At 47.1% G+C, this 26,762-nt stretch overlaps 1 protein-coding gene across 1 annotated transcript in view; it reads left to right on the forward strand.

Annotated features, from left to right (window-relative positions):
* Positions 1-24,875, forward strand: part of LOC147420899 (transducin family protein / WD-40 repeat family protein) — a 74,138-nt gene extending 49,263 nt beyond the window's left edge. Inside the window, exons 20-22 of the mRNA XM_086504318.1 lie at positions 24,151-24,220; positions 24,303-24,368; positions 24,485-24,875. Coding sequence (XP_086360444.1) covers positions 24,151-24,220; positions 24,303-24,368; positions 24,485-24,613 — 265 coding nt within the window. The 3' untranslated portion in view covers positions 24,614-24,875. The remainder of the gene's footprint in view (positions 1-24,150; positions 24,221-24,302; positions 24,369-24,484) is intronic.
* The last annotated feature ends 1,887 nt before the right edge of the window (positions 24,876-26,762 follow it).

Here is a 26,762-nt window from a genome sequence, read left to right on the forward strand (position 1 = left end):
CGGCAAACTCAGCGTCCAATAGCTCATCTCCCCGAATAGGGAGTGTTAAGCCCCGTAGACCAACCTGCTGTGACACCAAAAATCTGCTCATCACCTCCGCATAGAACAGAAAGAGAAAGGGGGCAAGAGGACAGCCCTGTCTAACCGAGCTTATAAGCATGAAGCGCTTACCTCTACCTCCTACCAAAAGCACCTGACTGTGAGCCTGTCTGTACAAAGCTGACACCCCTCTGATCCAAGCATCTGAGAAGCCCATCCTGCGTAGAGTGCCCTCAAGAAAGTCCCAGTCAACTCTGTCGTATGCCTTCTCAAAATCGAGAAGAAGAATCACAAGGTCCTCCCCATGGAGCCGTGCTAGGGCAGAAGCCTCCCAGAAAGTGAAGATGTTGTCAAGGATACTGCGTTCCTTGACAAAACCTGTCTGAGTCCCATGTATAAGGCTCTCAAAAAGTGGCTGAATCCTCAAACTCAGAGCCTTGGCAAGAATTTTGTAGGCTGAGTTGAGGATGGTGATGGGGCGCCACTGTCGAATCTCATCCAAGGAGCCACCCTCCTTTGGAATGAGGTAAATCAGGCCCTCACTCATGCTATCAGGCATCACTCCTGTGTGCAAAATGTACTGAAAGGGACTACAAAGTTCTGGGCCAAGCAGGTCCCAATACTCCAAGAAAAAGTTGGGAGTCAGCCCATCCTCACCTGGACAGCTTCACGAGGGAGGGCCCTAAGAGCCGTGTGCAGCTCCTCAAGCTGAAGTGGCATCTCTAGCCTCTGACGCATCTCCTCTGTCACAAGACAAGGCATCTGTGCCCAAACCTGCTTCCTGCATGGATCCTGCCGCTCTGACTGGGGCTCAGCCGACAGTAACTCACGATAAAAGTCAGTAGCAACTGCACGCATATCCTTGGGCTCACAAGCAACTGACCCATCGGGTCTCCTCAACTGATTGACCTTGGCATGCGAGTGCCGAGGTCCCACTATCTCAAAGAAAGCACCTGTCACTCTGTCACCCACCTGAGTCCACTGAGATGCCTGTCGGTGAAAGGCAAACTCATGACGCCTCTCCTCTGTGCTAGCAAGCTTCTGTCGAGCCTACTGTAACTGCTACTCCAACCATGGACTGTCTGGATGCTGCTCCTGCAGGCTGCATCCTCTGTAGTGGAGCAATGCCTCGTCTGAGACGCTGCTCCTCCTCTCTCGCTGCAGCCCGGCGAGCCAGAGACTCCTGGAGAAAAAAGTGGCTAAGCTGAGCTAGGCCTAAGGCCACTCTGTCTGCAGGTGGAACCTTGCTATCCATGCCCTCTGTCTAGAGAGCCTCTACCCTCTCTCTGAGTGCCGAGTCCAACAAGACCCGCTCTGGGATGCGAAGCATCGTGCTCCCACTCGTGTGCCTGTCTGCCACTGTGAGGATCACTGGTGCGTGGTCCGAGAAGGATGTCCCTGCCAGGATGCCCACTGATCCTCCCAAGTCACTGAAGTGGTCACTAGTGTAGAAGCGATCTATCCGCGATAGATTCACTCCTCCCACTCTGCGGTCTGATCTAGAGAAGGCAAGACTGGCTAGAGGCCTCACAAAGCCAGAGTGCTGCCATGTATCCGAGACCCTCAAAGTCATACACAACCTCTCCCAAGCTGCTAACTCGACTCCATGCACAGTAGCATGGCTGCCTCCAATCCTGTCAGAAGGGTCCTCCAACATGTTGAAGTCCCCTCCTACACTCCAATGGTCAGCCTGCGGCAAAGACTCAACAATCTGTGACCAAAACTCTGCACGAGCACTCGCCACATTGGGCGCATAGATGTTCAGGAAGCCCACAAGGCCACCCTGAACCTGCATAGTAATCCACTGAGCCCTGCTTGGCACAATAATCCCTCTGCCCACAATGGCCTGCTGCAATGAATCCGCAATAGTCATACATACCCCACCCTGGATGCCTCCAGGTCCAAAAGCAGCTGACCAAAAGGTATCATATTGTCCACGCAAAATCTGACCACATCGCCGAATGCGGCTCTCACACAGATGGTGCTTCTGAAGCATAAGGAGATCAATCTCTCCTCCCACAAGGCAACGCTGAAGCTCCTGACGCAATCCGCCCCGTTGTCGCTGAAACTGGGGCCCACCTAGTCCCTGCACGTTCCATGAGATGATCCTCATGGGGAGCGAGAGAGAACAGATGCTGCCGCAGCAGCAAGACGGGCTATCTTCGAGGCTGGCTTGGATGGGGAGTAACCCGCATCCGAGCATCCTCTAGATAGGCGAGATTGGAGTGAGTGCCTAGCCCAAGCCCAAGCAAAGCGAGCCGTGCGTAAAGCAACCTCCTCTGTCCAGGAATCCTCATGAATGTATACATAGCAAGGCAAACACTGCGTATCAACAAAGAAGTACCCCACAATGTGCCTACATCCTGCTGAGTCTGGGGGTGTCACCGCAAACTTGGCCAATGGCCACAAAGTCTGCAGCAAATCTGTAACTCCAAGTTCTCCCATGTGATGAGAGAACTCGAGAACCTGTGTATGCAACCATCCCAACACTGAGTCGAGGGACCACTCTGTCTCGGCCCTACCATAGAGGGGGAAGGAGAAACCAACTGCTGAGTCCAAGGCCTCTGTCCCCCTAGCGGCGAGGAACAAAGCATGAACCCTGAAGCAGGCTGCCTCGTGGTCTGCTGCGGAATCGCCGAGAAAGCGAGTGAACCCGTAGTCGAAGAAGTCCCAGCGGCGTCGGAGGTCAATGCTCTTCAGACCACGAGGGATAGCTGCAAGGGAAGATGTCTGAATCTGCAGAGGGGGCCGCAAGAAGGGCTGACCCTCTCTCTCTAGGCGACTCGTGGCAAAAGTGCTGCCAAGAGATCTCCTAGCCGCCGGAGAGGGACCAGTCTCCTGAGTCGACTGTGGAACTAGAGCAGGAGGGGGGGGGGAGAAGGAGCTGGGGGGAGCGGAGGAGAAGAGGAGCGGGGTGGGGCGACAGAGGTAGAGGGGCGAGGTGGAGAGGCGACGGGAGCAGAGGGCGGGGGGGAGGATGAGGAGGAGGAGGGGAACTTTGAAGGGGGAGCAGCTGTCGAGGGTGAAGCGGAGGTGGAGGCTGGCGTAGGGGACTCCTCCTGCTCAAGAGGACCAAAGCGGTTCCCCGTGGAAACCCACTGCTGTTGAGTAGGCACCTGAGGGCCACTCTGAGTGCTAGGCTGTCGCTGTGGCCCCTGGCGTCGACGGCCAGGGGCTTGCTGCCACCCCTCCTCCGCTTGAGCCCCAGGCTCGGAGGGTGGCTCTGAATCTGTGCACTGTGCCGCTGACTGTGGTTGCGGCCCAGCCTTGGCAGGCTGGGGTTGAGGCTGAGGTGCAGGTCGTGGCCTCCTCCGTGGACAGGCTTTCGCTAGGTGGCCCATCTGTTGGCAAATGAAGCACTGGTTCGGGAGGCCCGAGTACTCCACACTCTATCTAAACCAACCCCCACTCACCGGAGGCAGAAGGATGACCTTCGGGAGCGTGTGGGTATCTCTGACCAAAACTCAAACTGAGGGGATGCCAGCTGCCTTGGCAGCTGCTGATGCTGCCGTACGCGGTGTCTCCAGGATAGTCCCGATGGCGGAGCCAATCCTGGAAAGAAGTGGTAGGTACTCCCTCCGTAAACCTGGAAAGCAGACTGAGATGGGGATGTCTGCCTCCTCTACTAGAACATCCGAAGTCGGGTCAAAACCATGTCGCCACTGTCGAAAGTGGGCGCGTGATGCTCGGATGGCCAGTGGACTCATAGCTATGACCTTGGACGCCATCTCAGAGGTCTCGAACTCGATCTGATAATACCCCCGTCCGAGAATCTGGACATCCAAGATCTTGCCCACCTCTGCGAGAAGGCGGGCCTAGAGAAGGTCTCGCAGCTCTCCTCTGCTAGGTCGGGTGCCGAGAATCTTGCAGATGACCGAAGTTGCCCGCAATCGCTCTACCTCTGCGGCAAGGCTCGCTTGCTCTGTCGGCGAGAGAGCAGGTCGAATGGTTGGCTCAACGGGGTCGGGCGAGGGGGCTTCTGGCGAGTCCCTCTGTGGCGAAGCTGGAGCCTCCATCTGTGTCTACTGCTGTGTCGTAAGAAGAGGGCGACGGGTGGACGCTGCAATTAGGAGCAGGAGACACCGCCCCAAAAAATGAAGCAGTGCCGAGGAGGCCAAATTGCAGGGGATGACGAGGAGAAACCGAGGCGGGCAGGAGGACGGGCCGGGGGGTAGCGGGTTGGGGAGGGTGGAGGGCTGGCGGCAGCAGGAGGAAGGGGTGACGGGGGCGGCAGAAGAGCGGGGGGGGGGGGGGGGGGGGGAGGCAGCGGGCTGAGGTGAGGGGGGGGGGTGGGGGTGGGGAAGCGATGGCGTGCGCAGGTGAAGCAGCAGTAGCGAGTGGCCATATGACTTTATGAATTGTGTGCACCGAATTGGAAATTTCCTTGATTGAATTGAAAACATGTGCTCTTTCATGTGGGAATTGTTAGAGACATGTAGAGAAAGATGAAATGTTTGCAGCATTTTGTCTGATAAATGATTTAAACTTAGTACATCTAGACATTTGTTAGAGATCAGCGAGATTTAGATGTGATGGCTAAGTGAACTGAATGTGAACTAAATGAGATTCTAGTGCATCAAGATGTCCATCTGGATGAGATGACTAGATACTGTTGTGATGAGTGCATCAAGAGTTCCGAAAGGATGAGATTGCTGCACAATGATCTAGGCCCATCAAGAGTTCTTGACGGAATGAGATGGCTAGATTGAACGATTGAAAACACAATGTTCAATGTGAACTAAGTGTCTGATTTTGTGAACTGCATGCTATGTGGATATACTATCTTGTGAGAATAGTCATGAGCATGGTTTGCTTGATTGAGATGTGAAAATGAAAAGATATAAATCTGGTAGTGACAAGATATAGTGGATCAAGACATCCGTGGTCTGAATGTGATTGCTAAATGGTTACAATGATAAGGATTTGTATCTGGTCCCTCTACAAAAATGTGATTGATCAGTGACTAATGTCTTTGTAGAAGTGCTGGATTGATAAGAGTCTGGTGCATGGGTACATAGAGTCATTGTCTATTGAAGAAAGTTTCTGTCCTTTGGTTGTTTTTACAGGCGTAATCGAGCGCGATTACAATTCTTTCAAGAGGGAGGAATGTCACTAAGTGATGATGTGGCATGACCAAGTGGAAGAGAAATGGTGGAGTGGACAAGAGAAACTGAGCCGACCAACTTAAAGAACTTTTGAGCACAGGTCGTGGGGCTAAGCCCTAAAAATTCCAGAGCTTGAGGTTTGAGACCGATTTTTATAAAACGCGTTGAAATGTTGACGTGGCAGTCTGTACAGACGATGATGTGGCACAACTGTATGGAATTTCCGCGAAATGTGTTGGTGCTGCCACTTGGCAGGCTATACTGATTTTCGCAAATTATGTTGGCTGCTTTTGGAGATTCTAGCGCTAGCTTTTGGAAGCAGATGCTTTTGGGGTTAAGTGCTTTTGAGAGAATTGCTTTTGGGCATCCCTTGTAATATTTATAAGGACCCCTCTGCATCCTCACTGCCTCGTGCTCCCTCCCCTCGGCTGCCCCGATCCCTCGCGCTCCCCCCCCCCCCCCCCCCCCCCTGCACTCCCGTCCCCTGCAGCCGCACCCCCTCACGCTCCCCCCCCCTTGCTGCCCCGTGCGTAGAGAGAGAAAGTTGAGAAAATTAAAGCATAGAGCGAGAAATGAAAAGCATAGAGAGAGAAAACTTGTGCGTGTAGAGAGAGAAAGTGTAGAGAGAAAACTTGCGCGCGTAGAGAGAGAAAACCTGCACGCGTAGAGAGAGCAAAAAACAAATTCTGCCGATTTTTTCTCTCTTTAATTGTGTGAGTGCGGGCAGTGGATATCCACCTAAGTGATTTTTTTCCCTCTTCCCCTTCCACACTTTATCTTCTTCTTCACTTCATTCTATTTCTCTCCCTCTCCTTTTGCGGCCTTCAATCATGAGGAAACAAAATGGCAAGCATGACCCTATGGAGGATGCCATTCAAATATGCAAAGAAGAAATGAGCGAGTCCATCAACAAGATTAATCGCCAGCTCCTAGGTACTATTAAGGCACTCGACGAGCGCGTGTCGGCAGAGGAAAGCACGATACATACACTTGAGAATCGTGTGAAGGCCCAAGATGAGGAAATCACACTACTCAAGAAAGAGCTTGCAGAGGTGCGATCGAAAAATGTCCTTGAAGAGGGAGAGCTTCAACCCTCGGTAATTGAAGAGCTTAACACGATTAAAGAACAAGTGCAGACCATCAAAGAAGGTGAGGAGCAACAAAAAGAAATGACGACCTCGTGGGTAGATATCATCACACAGACCCAACAAAAAGCAGAAGAGGCCGAGAAATGGATCGAGATTGTTAAGAAAGGAAATAACCCCCACCCCCACACCAACCATTATTAACCTGACACTAGAAGTGGAGCAAAGGAGACGTGTGCGGGCCTTACACGTAAGGATATGTGGCCTCAGAGACCAAGATAATGTGGATGAAGAGGTGAAAGCAAACTCATGACTCTGGTGGGGGTTAACGAGCAGACGCATACGAGGGCTTGGAGAGTGGGCAATAAGAAAAGTGGGAGCAATGGGGAAACCTCGAAGGAAAGGGTACTCATCCTTCGTTTCCCCTCCATGAAAGTGAAGGACTTCTTGAAGAAGAGACTGACTCTAAAGAAGACAGACATTTTTCTTGGAGATGACCTCACCCTCTCGTAGATTGCTCATATGCAAGAGGTAATGCCGGAAATTAGAGCAGCAAGGGTGTCACAAATTGCTGATGTGTCAAAGCCCTGAAGAAGGGAGCCAACTTGTAGATGCCGGCCGAGGGGCCTAAACCCTAAGAAGAACAAGTAACAGAAGAAGAAGTCCTACCAACTTATGGGGACCCCGTCCGATAGGGCCCCAAGTGACACAGGATTCAAATAAAGCTGGACACTCTCATACATACAAAAGACTTGCGCAAACTGATGATGTAGCAGATTTTTGAAAATTGCGCTGACATGATGACGTGCTTAATGCTGACGTGGCAATTGTACGAAATTCCGTGATTTACGTTGGTAGCTTTTTGGCATTGCTTTTGGACCAGAAGCTTTTGAGTTTGAAGGCTTTTCATGTAAACTGCTTATCATAGGCCAAGGGCCTTTAAATATGTGCTAAGGGCTCATTCTCTGGCATGCTTCCTGGAGAAGGTGCAGAGTCTAGAGTACCGGCTTGTATTGTGTTGATGCAATATAAAGAAATACCGAAAGGGGCGCCAAGGTTTGGGGCCAATACTCTCTGGGGTGGAATTTCGCCACCTCGTGTCGCGTGTCGTCTCTCTCTCTCTCTCTCTCTCTGTGTTATTTGAAGTGCTTAAAGTTGTTCAGTCTGTTCTTTTCTATTGGCACGTGGTGCCCGTCTTGTGACAGTGGTATCAGAGCATCAGGCGTGTGCTTTTCTGAACGCATACCGGTTCTACCAAAGAGTAGAAAGAGCAAGATCGCACTTCCAAAGTCCATTGGAAATTTTAGCTTCGTGCTCTAACCTCGGGACTTATTAGCCACTCCCACCCTTACTTCATCGTGCATCGGGCGCGCTCCCATCTTCACCGCTCATGTCTTACAGGGCATAAGCCATAAAGAGATCACTTACAAGAGAAGGATCCAAGATTTGTTTCGAGCTGCTGTTTTTCTCAGAGGCAGTGCCATGTAGATGTTGATGTCTATAGCTACCAAACCACACACTTCCAAGGACTTGGCAAGCTTTCAAGAAAATTTTCCCCAAAGTTATATGGTTTCCCACCCCAAGAGAGCATTGGTGTAGGAAATTTAGGGAGTGAAGAAATGGAAATGTACATACATTAAAATGAACTCCATTCACATTCTCGTACAAACTTCCATACTAGTGAGCCAGACATTTAGGCTTTGAAGTTGACATTCATTGGTTGAGAGCATAGCACCATCTTCCTATTGGCCTAACTAATAACTTCATCCATCCTAGACGACTAGAGTGGTTTCCCACATTCTCGTACTCGTTAAGTTGGGCTTAACCCCAACAAACGCCCCCTTACGCCAAGCTTGGGGATATTTTACAGTGACTGACATAATGATCATGGCTCATTGTTCTCGTGGGTAGTGTACTCCTAGGATACTACTGATACATCTAAGCATGGAAAACACTGATTCATTATGGTGGTTCTACATAACTTCATGACCATGGTTCACAAGGTGTTTTTAATCTCCTATGCTAGGCTCACAAGGTAGATCCTTTGGAAGTACAAATTTATATCATGCATCCATCAGTACGTTGTTGATGCCATGCGTGGATTGAGTCTCATAATATCTTCATGCTTCATCATCCTCGGTTCTTCTTCATCTTTATCTTCAAGTTTATGTTTGTCGGTCCAATTGGTTGAGAGTGCAAGCTTCATGCCAATGGGCGGAAGCACACGTACATTCCATGTGATGTGTCTTTGTGTGCACATATGTGAATGGGCGGTCTTACCAGTCTTTTACTGGCAGTGTCTATTGTCACAAGACAAGCACCACGTGCCAATAGAAAAGAACAAATTGAACAGACTTTTAGCACTTCAATAACAACCGAACTGAAAGAGAGAGAACGACACGCGACACGGAGTAGCGGAATTCCACCCTAGAGATTATTGGCCCCAAACCTTGGCGCCCCTTTCGGTATTTCTTTATATTTCAACAACTGAGTACAAGCCGGTACTCCATCCTTTGTACCTTCGTCCAGAAGCATGCCAGAGAATGAGCCCTAGCCTCATATTTAAAGGCTCTAGGCCCAAACATTTCAAATCGGCACCAAGACAAGTTCAAAACACATACCATCCATTTTCAAACTATACTCTCTCAAAAAGTGTTCAAAATTATCTAGCTATCAAAAAACAACTAGAGAGTTCATTCAAGGTTTTGTTCGGACAACCGAACTTTGAGGACGACTGGCTTGTCCTTCTGCATCACGGTGATGGTTCTGTTTCGAACCTGGAGAGTCGCATCATTCTTGTCGTGCCAGGGCATGCCCAAGAGAACATCGCAATTGCCCAACTTCATAATGTGGAAATCAGCTTTTCCATGATAATCTTGGATAGTCACTAGAATAGCACCAATGAGCGGTACCATTTTCAAGTTGCCCCACTTTGCCAAAATTCGGACTTCAAACATAGAAGTCATGTAACTACGTGCAAACACTGTCTTGAAAGCTTGCCAGGTCCTTGGAGCATGCGGTTGTGTCGTGATTGAATTCCACCATTGCATAGCATTATCTTTAAGAAATCCTGCTACTCAAGAAATCTTGGATTCTTTTGTATAGTTCCCCAAAGTATAGATGTTGTCAAATTGTTGTAGGAATTGCAATGCTTTCTTCCGATCTTTCACCCCGGAAAAAGTGAAAAACTTGACTGTGGTGCCGCCATCCTTGAAATCTTTGGGTTGGTTAGGCGCATATCCCGGGTGTGGATAATAAGGGTATCCATATGGGCTCTAACCATTGTAGCGTGGTGGCGGTGGTGGTGGGGGCAATGGCAGTGGCAAAGGTGGTTGCATTGGATCAGGGTCAAATGGCTTCACCATATTCCTGAAGACTCCCCCAATCGGAACAGACGAATGGGGGGGGGGTGGCTGCCTTCATACTTTCTGGTGTCGGGGGAGGAGGTACCACCTGAGGCATCATAGGGGGTAACATGTAATTCAAAAATTGTTGAAAACTTTGCAGGATCGAAAGATTCTGCTGAGGATGCCGCGGAAGAATGTCGTGAAGCTCGTCGAGAAGAAACTGCAAATGTTCAGCTGAATCCATGAACGCCATGTCTTGGATTCTTTATGGCTTATGCCTTGTAAAATAGAGTGATGAAGACGGGAGTGCGCCCGATGTGCGATGAAGTAAGGGTGGGAGTGGCTAATAAATCCGGGGTCAGAGCACGAGGATTCTTCAAATAAAATTCTAGTAGTCTCTGGTTTGCTCTCTCTGCTCTTTTGTAGGACCGGTATGCTTTCAAAAAAGCACACGCCTGATGCTCTGATACCAGTGTCGCAAGACGGGCACCACGTGCCAATAGAAAAGAACAGACTGAACATACTTTTAGCACTTCAGTAACAACTGAACTGAAAGAGAGAGAGAGACGACAAGCGACACGAAGTGGTGGAATTCCACCCCAGAGAGTATTGGCCCCAAACCTTGGCGCCCCTTTCGGTATTTCTTTATATTACAACAACCGAGTACAAGCCGGGTACTCCATCCTCTGCACCTTCATCCAGAAGCATGCCAGAGAATGAGCCCATGGCCACATATTTAAAGGCCCTAGGCCCAAAAGCAGTTTATATGAAAAGCCTTAGACTCAAAAGCAACTGGCCCAAAAGCTGGCATTGAAAAACTGCCCCTCGTAAATCACGGAAATCCGTACAGGTTGCCACGTCATCATATAGCCCCAATGCAAAATGCGGAAATCCGTACAATTTGCCACGTTAGCAATCTGGCGCGAAATCCGGAAATCCGTACAATCTACCACGTCAGTAGACCAGCGTGAATTGCGGAAATCCGTACATTGTTGCTACTTCTTCTTCACTTAGGGTTTAGGCCCCTCAGCCGGTGGCTCCGTTCATAAGTGAATTGACACGTCAGCAGTTTGTGACATCTAAACCGGAATTCAAGGATGCAAATGCAATTGATTAACAAGGTGATTGCAATGATTGTAATAAATGCGAATGCAAAAATTATGCAAGACTTGAATAAACTTCTATGTGATAAGCTCCTTGGCTATGACTTTTGATCGTCTTGTAAGGCACGAGCATTGTGATCAAGAGCTTCCAATCATACGGTGGGAATGGCTGCTTAATATACAATAAAGCTTCATCGTAAAATTAAATAAATAAAAAAGGCTCGTTATGAGTTGGCCCGTCAGCGGCGCTTCTGGTAATGGCGAAGCAGGCTGAGAATGGTGATGGGAGGCATCCGAACAATTGAGATCCTTGGCTCTACGCTCTCTCATGAGGGCCTTCTTTTGCAAGCTGGAGACTATGTTCATTGGCTATGACTTTTGATCGTCGAGTTGTAAGGCACGAGCATTGTGATCAAGAGCTTCCAATCACATTGTGGGAATGGTGGGAATGGATTCTTAATATACAATGAAGCTTCATCGTAAAATTAAATAAATAAAAAGGTTCATTATGAGTTGGCCCGTCGGCGGCACTTCTGTTAATAGCGAAGCAGACTGAGAATGGTGATGGGAGGCATCCGAACGATTGAGATCCTTGGATCTACGCTCTCTCATGAGGGCCTTCTTTTGCAAGCTGGAGATGATGTTCACCACAGAGTTCAGGCAGGTGGTGATAGACAGGGGTGTAGATGGCGATGCTGATGGCGCAGCTTGATGATGACGCGGCACCTTGGCAACATATATAGCAGGTGATGTCCACAGCAAGGGCGTAGAAAGCTTAGCGAATAGATTGGCTGAGTCTGAGCTGATGTTGGCATAGTTCAATAGGGTGATCGTGAGAGGAGTTGCAATGGCTATTGACGGGCATGCACCAATCGAGGGCTTCATAGAGAGAAATGGCAGCTACAGGCACGCAAGAGTACAGAAGGCAGGGATGTGCAGGTCGGCAATCGGCGATGAAAAAAATAGGGATCAGATTGGCCGAGCACTCTAAGACAATGATGCCACTGTACGGGCAATAATGATGATGCTCCATGAGCTGTTGACAGGTTGAGCAAGGTATCGAGAGGCTACAACAGGGCTCTGCAAGGCAGCGACACGGAGTGTTCTGCAGGTAATAGCGCAATGATGACTAGCTAGGCACAAAACAGGGTATTTGAAACAGTTGAAGGCTTGCTGATTGGCGTGGAGCTGAAAATGGCCGAGGGGAAAAAATAAAACAAGCTTGCTAGGATGGTTTAGGTCGAGCAGAGAGCCGTAGCCTTGGACGAGGATGAGACCGAGCAGCAGCCACAACCCTCGGTAAGGATTAGATGAGTGGATGCTTGATTGGTTGAGGCCTCCACTTGCCGTAATGTAGCAATTTGACTTTTGAGTTTGGCTTTTTTGGTTGGCTATTATTCAAACAAAAGAAAAAGAACCCGTGCTTGGGATAGCTCTAGGATAACGATTGAAAAAGGAGGGATGGAGCCCACATGGCTCTGATACCAGTTGATCTATTGGCTAACTAATAACTTCATCCATCCTAGATGACTAGAGTGGTTTCCCGCATTCTCGTACTCATCAAGTTGGGGCTACAACTGGCCCCAAACGTTGGCGCCCCTTCCGGTATTTCTGTATATTGCTTGAACTCAAGTATAATGCCGGTACTCCATCCTCTACACCTTCACGGAGAAGCATGCCAGAGAATGAGCCCTTGGCTCATATTTAAAGGCCCTTGGCCTTTAAAAGCAGTTAAAGTGAAAAGCTTCAAGTTCTAAAAGTATTTGGCGTCAAAAGCAGCCAACACGTTTTGCGGAGATCTGTATAGCTGCCACTTCAGCATGTCAGCACAAATTGCGGGTGTCCATACATCTGCCACGTCATCAGCATTTTACGCAAGAGATTGTGTATGCGTGTGTCCTGCTTTATTTTAATGCCTTTAGGTCCCTTGGGGTTGTCACAAGATGGGCACCACGTGCCAATAGAAAAGAACAGACTGAACAGACTTTTAGCACTTCAATAACAACTGTATTGAAAGAGAGAGACGGCACGCGGCACGGAGTGGCGGAATTCCACTCCAGAGAGTATTGGCCCCAAACCTTGGCGCCCCTTTCGGTATTTCTTTATATTGCATTAATACAGTACAAGCCGATACTCCAGACTTTGCAGCTTCTCCAGGAAGCATGCCAGAGAATGAGCCCTAACCTCATATTTAAAGGCCCTTGGCCTGAAAAGCAGTTACAGTGAAAAGCCTTCAAAACTCAAAAGCTTATGGTCCAAAAGCAATGCCAAAAAGCAGCCAGTGCGATTTGCGGAGTTTTGTACAACTACCACGTCATCAGTCAGCGCAAAACGTGGAGCGTCCGTACAGTTGCCACGTTATTAGTTTTGCATGCTTACGTGCGTGTGTGTGTCCTTCTTTATTTTAATCCCTTTATGTCATTGGGGCCCCATCATACGGGGTCCCCATAAGTTGGTAGGACAACTTCTTTTGCTACTCGTTCTTCTTAGGGTTTAGGCCCCTCGGCCGGCGTTTGTAAGTGGCTCCATTCTTCAAGGCTTTGACACGTCAACAGTTTGTGGCAGGGGCCCATCGGCCGATGAGGCCCAAGTGACCTAAAGAGATCAAATAAGGCCGGACTCGTGCACTCACAGAAACCTATGCGTAGCTAGTTGATGACGTGGCAAATAGCTGATGACGTGGCAAACATGTACGGACAACCTGCAAATTTTGTTGGAGTGCTGATGCGACAGATGTACGAAATTCCGTATTTTACGTTGATGGTGTTGGCGTGAGAGGCTGTACGGATTATGCTGGCATCTTTTGGGTGCCTACTTTTGGGGCAGATGCTTTTAGAACTTGAAGCTTTTCCTGTAACTGCTTCTCATGGCCAAGGGCCTTTAATATGTGCAGAGGGCTCATACTCTGACACACTTCTGGGTGAAGGTGTAGAGCGCGAGTAACGGCATTGTACTAAGTTCTAGCAATAAAAAGAAATATGGAAAGGGGTCGCCAAGGTTTGGGGCCAATGCTCTCTTGGGGTGGAACTCCGTCACTCCCCGTCTCGTGCGTCATGCATCTCTTTTAGTTCAGTTGTTATTTGAAGTGCTTAAGGTTGTTCAGTCTGTACTTTTTGGTTGGAACGTGGTGCCCGTCCCTATGAATGAGATGCTGCTGCCGAGAATGTAGTTGCAAGTGGTGTGTCAACAGTTTATGTGTAACTGGTTGTTGCCTCTCCAGAAGGGGTGTGAGCAATGAACAAACGAGTAACAACAGTATAAACAGGAAACACATCTAAATCTGCAGGTAGTATAGAACTTTGCGCTAGTGGTGCCACGTAGCAGGTTGTACGGATTTTCCCATCCCATATTACGCTGGCTTCTTTTGGGGGACCCTTGTCACGAGGACGTGGCAGTTATTAACCATGTCACAGAGATGTGGCAACTGCTAACCTTGGTTGTTGGTTTCTTTCCAATGGGGTTTATTTTATTTGTTTAAGACCCTCTTTTTGAAGTAGCAAACGGTCGGACATTGTATGGCCAATGTGAACGGTAGATTCACCCGCAGACGGGAAGTGGTCGGCACTGGAATTCGTATGGTAAGAGGATGTCTAGGCTCAGAGCAAGATCATATAGGTCCCTCCGTCGCACTTAGCAAGTTGGTGGATACTAGGAAGTGAACTCAATCAAGGCGTAAAGTCAAGGTGGGACTACCAACAAAAAGTATCCGATAGTTGGGCCACATTGCACTTTTGGATGCGGTCCCAATGAGGATAGATGGTCAGAAGACCAGTGGGAGCCCAACGGAAGCATCTCCTAAAATTTAGGGAACTGCTATTTTGGGCCGTGAAATGTGTTCGCGTCATTACCGCCGGTATGACTAGGGGAACACTTTATAACTCTGCCGCGAAGTCAACTGACGCGTCGGTTGGGATATTTTTAAGCGGCGAACCTGAAACGGGAAAATGCTTGAAAATGCGCCAAGTGTCACATTTTGGTGAACTTTCCTCTTGCAGAAAAATGGGCGCTGATTTTTATGCTGGGAGAGGCCTCATTTCAGCTTTTGTCACAGGTTAAGAGCTATGGAGTGCTCCCTCTCATGTACAGTGTGGTGCTAGGAGTGATGCCCTGCACACTACACACTGCTCTCTCTCTCCCCTACTTGCAGTTATGTGATGCCCCACAAGAGGGCTACTCATTTGACTGATGTACAGTTGTGTGGGTTCATGCTTTTGTGCTGAGGCAAGAGCCTCCTTTAGCAGGAACAGGGGTAGCTAACTGCTGCTCCAAAGCAGGCACTGGTGAGGGTCATAACCTCACCGTACAGGTGCAAAATCAGCGCTGTGTATGCGCTGTAATTTCACTGTTTTTCAGCCATACGGACGCCAGGATCATTGGGAATCGTGCCCCACTAGCAGAGGACAGTTAGGGGACTGTTTGGGGCTGAAAACAGGGCAAAAACCAGTAAATACAGCGTGCTGAATTTACTGTTTTTGGACAGGAATCAGAGGGTATACGACAGTGCAAGCGAGTTCCAGCAGGGGGATTGGTTTCACGCAAGTTTTGGGGCTGTTATGTTGCCGAAATTTGGCCAAATCAAATGGTATCTAGGTGGATACACGTGAAGGATTCCCAGGACCTTACCTTGTAATTTACCCTCCTAAAGAATAAAGAAATACCGAAAGGGGTGCCAATTTTGGGGCCTACAGGTTGTCGGCGTTTGCTCGGAGCATTCTAGCTTCCGAGCCGTGTGTGTGTTCAAGTGTTAACTCCTGTCGCAGGTTCTCTTTGCAAAGTGCTCTGTGTGTGTGTATAAAGTAAAGAATTTCGGGTGAAAGCCAACGCATACCGCCCTACGGGCCGGTTTCATGGTTCCGTTGCTGGGACATCAATCACTTTTTCCTCAAAGAGTGAGCCTGGATTGTTCAGGGTAAAGACACACAGTGCAAGAACACGGGGATTACACTATGGCCGACAAGGGGAAGGGAATTATGGAAGAGGGTTCCTCTCCAAAGGACAGGTAGGAGATTCCTATGGTTTTTGAGATTGGCGAGAGCTCACGGCCACGTCAGTCTGTACCTCCTGTCAACGTGAATGTCCCTCCAGTAGTACAGGGCTTTATGACAGGGCAACTTGAGGATGATGCGTTTAAGACTCAGTTAGTTGCTGCGGTGAATGTCTTTTCGCAGCTGGTGCAGAATCCGAGGTTTATGGAATTCTTGCAAGCGCCACCAGTGCAACATCAAAATAGGGAACCTACGCCGCGTACGGAGCTTGTTGAAGCTCAAGCCCAGGTACTTCATGAGGCGCAGGAGGAAAGGGAACACTCGCATGTTGCGGAGTCGGGGGCTCCAAAGCAGGTTCCTCCTGTGCTTGAACAGGTGGCTAGAACGCCTATTCCACAGGTTATGCCAGTTCAGCCCGCCACCTTTCAGAACCAGCATGCTGCCTTGAATGGACAGGGAGCTGGATACCAGACTATGCACTCAGTTTTTCCACCACCCACGGTACATCCTGGGTATTTCAGGGGTGGATCAGTGTTCCAAAGTATGGCTGGTTATGCGCCTGGAAGTCAGCCGTACATGCCAGGAACAGTGTTCGGGGGTATGCAAGGCATCATGCCAAACCCCATGTATGGTACTATCGGCATGCAGCAAGGTTTCCACTGCAACCAGGGCCAGTTTGGGGTGCCACAGGCTCATTTTGGCATGGCTGGTTTTTCTGGACAGCAGCCAGATATCGCACCTTTGATGCAAAATGTGAATGGCCAACACGTGCCGATCATGCCTAGTACAATGCCCATGTTGCAGACCATCCCGTATGACAACTTGGGGGCACTAGAGAAGCCGAAGGCTTACAAAGAAGGTGGTGCAGCGGTAAAGTTCAGTACCTTCAGTGGTTTCGAGGACAAGACCAAGGCACTTACTTTCCTCCAGCAGTTTGATACAGCTTATGCGGGAGGGAATTTTACAGAGGCCTCGAAGGTCAGGAAAGCGGCCACTTTCTTAAAGGACAATGCGCTTACATGGTGGACGACATTGTTAATGCAAGGACAGGCACCCGCCACTTGGGTTTACTTCAAGCAAATGTTTGCATCTGCTTGGCTATCAAATGAATTTGAAGCCGATGTCCTGACAGATTGGCACCAGCTTATGGCAGCTTCGTGCAAGAGCTTGCTGGAGTACAATAGGAGGTTTTGTAAAGCGTTACTCTCAGTGACCTCCTACAGATTTGTGCCACTGACAGAGCAGATAGAGAAGTATTGTTGTGGGTTGCCTAAAGGGCTTCGCGATTACTGTACAAAGAACAGAGTGGCTACCCTTACTCAGCTTATGGAAGTTGCGAACACTGGTCTTGCCCTGTTGAAAGGAGAGGACAGTGGATTTCCGAGCAGTGATAAAGGAGGGCAGCAAAAGAAAAATTCAGCGAAGAAGCCCTTTGTGAAAACGGCTCCTGATGCGTCACAGGGGTCAGAACAGGCCACCAAAGACAAGGATTCAGCTGGGACTTCTGGAGCACAGGCAAAGAAACAGAAAAGGAAGCCTTTTGTGCGCAAGTCGCTCGAGGAAAAGAAGGTCCTAATGGCTGAAAACAAATGCTTTATATGCGAGCAGCCTGGTTATATTTCTATCAATTGTCCACAAAGAAAAAGGCCAGCTGACTCAGAGGATAAAGAAGACCAGAAAGGCAAGAAGCCTAAACCCACGGCAGGTTTAGTGCCAGACATGGTGGGTGACAGGCCCAGCATAGATGCCAGTGAGTTATGCAGGGCATGGGGTAAAGTTAGGGAGCAGACGGCACTCATCTTCTTTGATCCAGGTGCCAAAGCCAACTTTATCTCACCAGAGTTAGCTATGAAGCTGGGCATCAGAGCTGAAGAGATGGGGTACACCGCAGAGGCAGGGTTGGCATGTCCTGGCCACTCAGAGTGTGTTACTCCCATCATTGGAAAACTGCGTCTGCATATTCAGTCGTATGTGGACACTGAAGAGTTTTACATCATGCCGCTGGAAGGTTGTGACGCCTTGTTGGGGATCCCGTGGATGTTCCGAGTGCATGGAGTCTTGGATGCCTACAACAAAAAGATCACTGTACAACATAGGGGCAAAACTCACATCTTGGATGTGAAGCTTAAAGGAGAGTCAGTCCCTATTGTATCTGCTTCTGCTATCACTTCTGTAATAAAGAATCATCTTTCTGTGTACTTGATTTTTGCACGTGATGTCTCAGATAGTGATCAGTCAAATTTATCTGTGTTAGATAAAGAAAGGTCAGCATTTTTGCAAAAGTTTAGTGACTGTTTTTTTGATTCATTACCGTCGCAATTGCCGCCAGAGAGACCTGAGGACCATCGGATAGATTTGGTGCCAGGGTGTAGCCCACCAAATAGACCTCCCTACAGGGCTAGTGCGGCGCAACAGAAAGAGATTATGGGCCAGGTTGAGGAGTTATTAGAGAAGGGGCTGATTCAGCCTAGTTCTTCACCCTTTTGCTCCCCAGTGCTCCTAGTGCAGAAGAAGGATGCCTCATGGCGCATGTGTATTGATTACTGTGCGTTGAATAAGAATACCATCAAGAATAGGTTCCCTATTCCTCGCATTGATGATATTCTCGATCGTTTAGAGGGTGCTGCAATTTTCAGTAGGATAGACCTGAAGAGTGGGTACCATCAGATTCGTATAAGGCCAGAGGATGTGCACAAGACTGCGTTTAGAACGACATTTGGTCTTTATGAGTTTCTAGTGATGCCGTTTGGGCTAACAAATGCTCCTGCCACGTTCAACAGAATGATGGACCGGATTTTCCGCTCGCATCAACAGTTTGTTGGAACATTCTTCGATGACATGATTGTGTATTCGAAGAATGAAGAGGAGCATAGGCGTCACTTGACCATTGTGTTCGAAGAGCTGCGCAGTCACAGGTTACTTGTCAATCCTAAGAAAAGTGAATTCTTCCTCAAAGAGATCCACTTTCTGGGCCACATAGTCTCAAAGGATGGTGTTAGAATGGATCCCGCAAAGGTCGAAGCTATCAAGACATGGCCAGACTTGAAGACTGTGCACGATGTCAGAAGCTTCTTGGGATTGTGTTCCTACTATAGAAGGTTTATCAGAAATTTTGCAGAGATAGCATCGCCTCTTCACGCATTGCAAAAGAAAGAGGTCACTTTCAGATGGACCCAAAAAGAGATTTCAGCTTTTAGTCTCTTAAAGGAAAAGTTGACTTCAGATCCAGTTATTGTTTTGCCAGATCTCAGAAAGTCATTTGTGGTCCAGTGTGACGTGTGTGGCAGTAGCATCGGAGCAGTGCTAATGCAAGATGGACGGGTAGTAGCCTATGAAAGCCGAATTTTGCAAGGGCCAGAGAGGACTATGCAAGTCTATGAGAAAGAGCTCTTGGCCGTGATTCATGCGCTTTCTAGCTGGAAGCACAGTCATGTCCCACCGTATGCAGGGCATCGTGGCATTGATGCAACAGTTAAAGCGGTAGAGACGTTCTTCTATTGGCCTACCTTGAGGAGAGATGTGGATGCCTTTGTGCGAGCATGCATAGTTTGCCAAAAGGTCAAGTTTGACAGGCAAAAGGCACGAGGGTTGTTACAACCACTGCCGATTCCGGATAAGCCATGGGAAAGCATTGCTATGGACTTTATCTTTGATCTTCCAAGGACGCCAACAGGGAATGATGGTATATGGACCATTATTTGCAGGTTCAGCAAGCAGGCCCATTTTATCCCTGTCAGGAAGAAGATAAAATCTGATCAGATGGCACGCTTGTTCATGTACAATGTGTTTAAGTACCATGGTATGCCACAATCAATTATCAGTGATCGTGATCCTCGCATGACCAGTTTGTTCTGGAGAGGATTGTTTGAGAACATGGGTACTACGCTCAAGTTCTCGTCTTCGTTTCATCCACAAACTGATGGACAGTCAGAAGAGGCCAATTCTACTGTCTTAGATCTGCTGAAATGCTGTGTCAGATAATAAGGGCAAGTGGGAACAGTATTTGCCTATGCTTGAGTATGCGTACAATAATACGGTGCATTCGTCTACTGGCAAAGCACCTTTTGAAATTGTTGAAGGCGGCAAAAAGGTTCCTCCCATTTTGCATACAAAGGACAAGATCTTTGAGGCAGATCGATATGTTGAGAACATGGATGAGATGTATAAGAAAATTAAAGTTGCCTTGGAGAAGACTCAGGCAAAACAGAAAAAGGCTGCTGATCGTCACCGTCGTGAATTGTTGTTATCACCTGGTGATTGGGTTCTGCTAAGGTTCGAAAAGGCAAGGTTAAAGAAGATGAAGGGCAAGGAACGGCTGTTTCCTAAGCTCAGCATGCGTTACTATGGGCCTTTTCAAGTGCTTGACAAGATCAGCGATGTGGCTTACAGGCTGAAATTGCCTGATGCGTGGAAGATTCATAATGCGTTTCACGTGAGTCTTCTAAGACCCTTCGTGGGTGATGTGCCAGAAGATATGCCAGTTGAGGATCAGCCAGAAGTTGAGGAACTTGATGAGATCCTGGTACCTGAGCAAGTTTTGGCACATAAGGACAGAAAAGTTAAAGGACAAGTTGCAAGACGCTATTTGGTGAAGTTCAAGAACTATCCACCTATGGATTCAAAGTGGATGGAAGAGCATGAACTGTCAGAGTCACCAAATGTATTGCAGCTTTACCTTGAAGCCTTTGGGTTACAGCCTACTTATGCCCCAACCCAAGGTGTGCCAAGGAGCGGTAATGATAGAGCTAGTACATCAAATGTACATATGAATTCAGTGCCATAGATAGAAATGGCAAAAGTATGAAGGCCTCATTAAGTCATTTGTATCTATGTATGTTACGACCTTTCTTGCGGATACATGCGATGATAAAAGAGTGTTAATAGCACAAGATCATTAGTGGCGTGTATTTATGGTATGCAATCGAGGACGTTTGCGATTTCAAGAGGGGGGTATGTCACGAGGACGTGGCAGTTATTAACCATGTCACAGAGATGTGGCAACTGCTAACCTTGGTTGTTGGTTTCTTTCCAATGGGGTTTATTTTATTTGTTTAAGACCCTCTTTTTGAAGTAGCAAACGGTCGGACATTGTATGGCCAATGTGAACGGTAGATTCACCCGCAGACGGGAAGTGGTCGGCACTGGAATTCGTATGGTAAGAGGATGTCTAGGCTCAGAGCAAGATCATATAGGTCCCTCCGTCGCACTTAGCAAGTTGGTGGATACTAGGAAGTGAACTCAATTAAGGCGTAAAGTCAAGGTGGGACTACCAACAAAAAGTATCCGATAGTTGGGCCACATTGCACTTTTGGATGCGGTCCCAATGAGGATAGATGGTCAGAAGACCAGTGGGAGCCCAACGGAAGCATCTCCTAAAATTTAGGGAACTGCTATTTTGGGCCGTGAAATGTGTTCGCGTCATTACCTCCGGTATGACTAGGGGAACACTTTATAACTCTGCCGCGAAGTCAACTGACGCGTCGGTTGGGATATTTTTAAGCGGCGAACCTGAAACGGGAAAATGCTTGAAAATGCGCCAAGTGTCACATTTTGGTGAACTTTCCTCTTGCAGAAAAATGGGCGCTGATTTTTATGCTGGGAGAGGCCTCATTTCAGCTTTTGTCACAGGTTAAGAGCTATGGAGTGCTCCCTCTCATGTACAGTGTGGTGCTAGGAGTGATGCCCTGCACACTACACACTGCTCTCTCTCTCCCCTACTTGCAGTTATGTGATGCCCCACAAGAGGGCTACTCATTTGACTGATGTACAGTTGTGTGGGTTCATGCTTTTGTGCTGAGGCAAGAGCCTCCTTGAGCAGGAACAGGGGTAGCTAACTGTTGCTCCAAAGCAGGCACTGGTGAGGGTCATAACCTCACCGTACAGGTGCAAAATCAGCGCTGTGTATGCGCTGTAATTTCACTGTTTTTCAGCCATACGGACGCCAGGATCATTGGGAATCGTGCCCCACTGGCAAAGGACAGTTAGGGGACTGTTTGGGGCTGAAAACAGGGCAAAAACCAATAAATACAGCGTGCTGAATTTACTGTTTTTGGACAGGAATCAGAGGGTATACGACAGTGCAAGCGAGTTCCAGCAGGGGGATTGGTTTCGCGCAAGTTTTGGGGCTGTTATGCTGCCGAAATTTGGCCAAATCAAATGGTATCTAGGTGGATACATGTGAAGGATTCCCAGGACCTTACCTTGTAATTTACCCTCCTAAAGAATAAAGAAATACCGAAAGGGGTGCCAATTTTGGGGCCTACAGGTTGTCGGCGTTTGCTCGGAGCATTCTAGCTTCCGAGCCGTGTGTGTGTTCAAGTGTTAACTCCTGTCGCAGGTTCTCTTTGCAAAGTGCTCTGTGTGTGTGTATAAAGTAAAGAATTTCGGGTGAAAGCCAACGCCTACCGCCCTACGGGCCGGTTTCAACCCTAGTGCTAGCCTTTGAGAGCATATACTTTTGGGAAGTAGTGCTTTTGAATTGATTGCTTTTGCGGCTCTGCTTTTGGGCATCTCTTGTAAGAATAAAAGAGTCCTTGGGGCCTCACTCTACAGAGGATCTAGACGCAGAGGACTCTCGGGAGTTGTACCTTGTTGTGATCAATAATAAAGAAGTACTTCGAAATGGGAACTCTTGAAATGAATCTGTTATATGTGCTCTCCCATGTGAGTAGTGTTTGAGTGCATGTTTGAAAGACAAAATGACTGCAACATTTCGGTCTTGTTCTCAGATTTATTCAATCAAGACATCTACGAGAGATCTGTTACCGAGAGATTTGTGTGACAGACCTGGATGTGATTGCTACAATAGATCATGATTCTCATCCAAGATCTCAACGGGGTTGTGATGTGAATGTGATTTTAATGTTCAGTGATTGTCGTCTTTGTGCAAGTGCTGCATATGTGTTGTCTAGTGCGTCAATACTTAGAGTCAGTGTCTAGTGAACTAATTTCTGGCTTATGTCGGGTTTTGCAGGCGTAATCGAGGGCGATTACAATTCTTTCAAGGGGGGGGAATGTCACAAAGTGATGATGTGGCATGACCAACCGGAAGAGAAATTGCCAAATGGACAAGAGAAATTGAACCAATCAACTTAAAGAACTTATGGAGCATCGGTCAAGACGGCCAAAACCCTCAAGTCCCAACGCTTTAATTTTGAGGAGGATTTTCGTGAAATGCGCTGACATGTTGACGTGGCATTCCATACGGATGATGACGTGGCAAGGTAGTACGAGTCTTCTGCGATTTGCACTATTGGTGCCACGTGGCATGCTGTACGGATTTCCACATTGTGCTGGCTGCTTTTGGGAGACCCTAGCTCTAGCCTTTGAGAGCAAATGCTTTTGGGAAGTGGTGCTTTTGAATTGGTTGCTTTTGGGGGCTCTGCTTTTGGGCATCCCTTGTATGAATAAAAGAGTCCTTGGGGCCTCACTTTGTAGAGGATCTAGACGCAAAGTCTAAGAGCAGAAGACCCTCGGGAGTTGTACCTTGTTGTGATCAATAATAGAAAGGGGCACCAGTCTTTGGGGCCAGTGCTTCTAGGCGTGGAACTCCGCCGTGCCGTGTTGACTCTCTTTCTTGAAAGTTCAGTGATTTTGAAGTTTCTGTTCGTGTGTTGCTATTGATTTCTCGCTTGGAGTGTCCAAGCTTGTAACATCAAGAGTGAAGGCTGAGCGGATGGTCTTGCAGAAATTGAATTGGTAGCCCCAAACAATCACTGTCAGCACTTCTGGTTGGATTTTCACATTTGGGTTGCAATAGTAAAATCTCTCCTTGTAGAGAGACTGCATTGGGTTGGTGTATGCTTTCCAGCTTTTGCACTTTCTAGGCCTACGGGTATTGGATGCCAAGAAGAGAACCCTTAGGGGCTTTAGGAAGAGGCCCCTACTAGAAGAGGAACCAGCCCACACAACTTGTGCTCAAAAATGAAGGCAGAGAGAGGAAAAGGCCATACGAATCAGAACCACCTTCAGAGACTATGCCTGGCAGATGGATGCTCAGCTGCATCTTTAACCTAGGCATAGACACCAGAAGTCTAAATACTTCAATGTCTCCTCCGGACATCTTCCTGTCTGGCCCTAGTGCCATTTGCTGCAAACCTAGTGAAAGAGCTAACTGGTGATATTTAAGGTATAGCAAATGTTCGGTCTCCTAGTTGGAAAGCAGTCTTTCGTGTTTCATGTGACTCTATGATCGGAAGAGCAATGCTGAATTGCGTGTTCTGAGCTTATGCCATTTGGCACAATTTTTGCCTAGTTTTGTGAATTGGAGTGGGGACTTACAAATTATTTAACTGTGCAAATTTTGATGTGATTATGGCTGCACTTTGCACTCGATCTTGTGGATTTTTTAGAAATTTAAGAACAAGGACATGTTCAGTCAGGGTCATTTGATGTTGTTTCCATAATGAAATTTGTCATCCCTTTATAAAAATCTAAGTGATACAGATTTGTACGGCACGTCCTGATATTTGCCAATTTTGTACCAGCTATGGTGTCCATTTGATTGACACGAAGGATGAAGCAGGGCAAATTCAAGTGCTCTCTGCTGCCCTAGAGGTGAGAAGTAGAGACATCCTTTTTTGTTCAACAAATAGTGCTAGCATTCACAAGCTGATTGGGGTATTGTGTCTTGAGTCAGATTGCAGGTCCCCAAGAGCAAGACCCAATTTGTAGATACCGTTCTCTTTTGGCAGTGGGGTCCCTTGTAAGCGACTGCTCTCTTTTTTTTTTGTGCATGACACAGTCACCATTTTGATTACTCTTGTTTTTGCATACGGTCTTTTTTTTAGCATTGGTATGTTTGGGTGAATGCTTTTGTAGGTCTCTGATGGGCTTGTAAAGAGCATTGCCTTGGATTTGGATGTCAAAGCTCTGGCAGATTCAGCTACCGCATCGTCTGAAGCTTCAATATCAGAAGTTGGCAGAGACATCTTGCATGTTCTCAAGTAGAGAACTTAGGAAAGAGAGATGCTCTCTCTCTCTCTCTCTCTCTCTCTCTCTTTCACACACACACACACACACACAAGCCTCTTTCCATGATGGCTTCCTTCTGAAAGGGACTTTAAAACCTGAGTTTTCCATTTGAGTGAGAACATACATGCTCTTTTGCCACCAATTTTGTTCCCGATTGTTTTGTGAGAAAAAAATAAGGCAACAAATCTAGTGATGATTGTGGTTTCTCGTTGTGCTAAAAGTAATGGTGGTATGGATTTGGGACAAGTGTAAAGTTGTTTACCTGATAGGGTTGCTATTAAAGAACTGAGCTAAGAATGGGTCAAATAACTTATGAAACCAAAGATACATTTGAAGTACTACGTATGGGGTTAATAAGTGTTTTTCAAGGCTCAACGATGGTACAATGTGGCGTGAGAATGTAAAACTTTAAGTCATGGTTGAAAATGTGAGGGAAGCAAGTTCAACTGTGAGCAAAAGGTGAGCACTCTAGTACTTGGTTGTACTCAAGACTTTGGAACTTGTAGCGAGCACAATGTGCATACTCGATGGGACTATCTGCATTGCCCCAACACATCGGAGGGAGTGGGAGGTAAATTGAAAATCTGCGATAGTGCGAATCGTTGACAAGGGGACATGCTCAAGCTTGTAAGGGTGAGCATAGTTTTTAGCAAAAAACATGGTTTTGTAGTCGGGGACAGTATGGGCAGTATAATGCATGAAGTGTGACCTAGTGGATTCCCCCCAAGTTGTAATACATTGGTGTTGTAGAAAAGCTTCATTCACTTGGGGATCTATTGAGACACCATGTGGCAAAGTGTAATGCATACCATTTTTCAAACCCCTTCTTTATGTCTTGCAACCATCATATGCTCAAGATCTTGTTTTTATTAGTCAATTGCACTTTTTTGCTTGCTTTCCATGTAATTGTGAGAAGTTGATGTGGGGTTTTTATGCATCTTTATCATGTACTTCACAACCCTTTCCATGTCCATAACCTCAATTGGAAGAGACCTCGACTCAGAGGTAGGAGCATATATAGTGTTTGTGTCTTAACTAGGAGAACAATTGTAAGAAAACGTTTTTGGACATTCTCAAATTGTTTTCAAGTAGACTTTGAGATGCTTCCGTCGTACACTTCAACTCCATAAAGCAAAATCATAGTGAACAATGTGTCAAAAAGGTAGGCACCTTTCTAGTTGGCCCTTCTCTTCATGAAATCGTCAGTTTTGAACTCTTATTCTTTTTCAAGAAAATCTTTGTAAATAAGAGAAACTCTAATTTTTTAATCGAGTGATTATTGAGCCCAACTTTTGTAAAATCTAAAATGTAATGTCTTATTTTGAGTTTTGAGCCTTGTAAGCCCACTACTGCCCAAAAGATTCCTAGGTATAAAACTCAAATTTTCCAATTTGAACACAACCTTATTATCGTTATCTAAGGTTTTCCAGAGTTTGAAGCGCACGACTAAGAGCAGCAACTTGTTACAACTTGTAATCAATTTTTCGGAAGCTCTTGTTTTTTTTATAAAAACAATTGCATTGTGTTCTTTGTCTTGTGCTCTTTAATTTAAGTGTAACCATTTCAACGGCTTGTCGTCGAGTTAAATCTATTGTTTTGAGTACGTAAATGCTTGTTTTTTGACCTTTGACTATAGGAGTGTTCCTAAATCATAGGGAAACCTTTTGAGATAGTTATGTCGTAGTTTTCAAGACCTTAGTCATGATGGATTGTGATTTTGGTACCTTGTCAAATTGTGTGTTGTGTGTTTTTAAACCTCTTAAACCTCCTCTTAAAGTTTCATTGCATTTCGTCTTCGTTTGAGTGTTGAAATGGCATGACGACCGAGACGTTGAGAAAAGACATATGCAAATTGCCAGAGTAGAGAGATAGATTTGCTAGTGCTTTAGATAGCTTCGTTCCATAGGTTCACTTTTTGAGGTTAACATCTTCAAAGAGTCTTCATGTTCCATCTGAGTTGCTTCCTTGAGTATGACATTATGTTAATGTTAGATAGTTATGTTGCAGATGTCTGATTGCGATGACTCTTGGCAAAGAGCTAATAGAGACCCTTATCTATATGTATTATGAGCTTCAAGTGGACTCTACAGTGCACAATCTTATTCAAGACATGAGGTGAGTTGCT

This window comes from Adiantum capillus-veneris, chromosome 28, assembly GCF_014529385.1.
Source record: "Adiantum capillus-veneris isolate H3 chromosome 28, ASM1452938v2, whole genome shotgun sequence".
NCBI classification, from domain to species: domain Eukaryota; kingdom Viridiplantae; phylum Streptophyta; class Polypodiopsida; order Polypodiales; family Pteridaceae; genus Adiantum; species Adiantum capillus-veneris.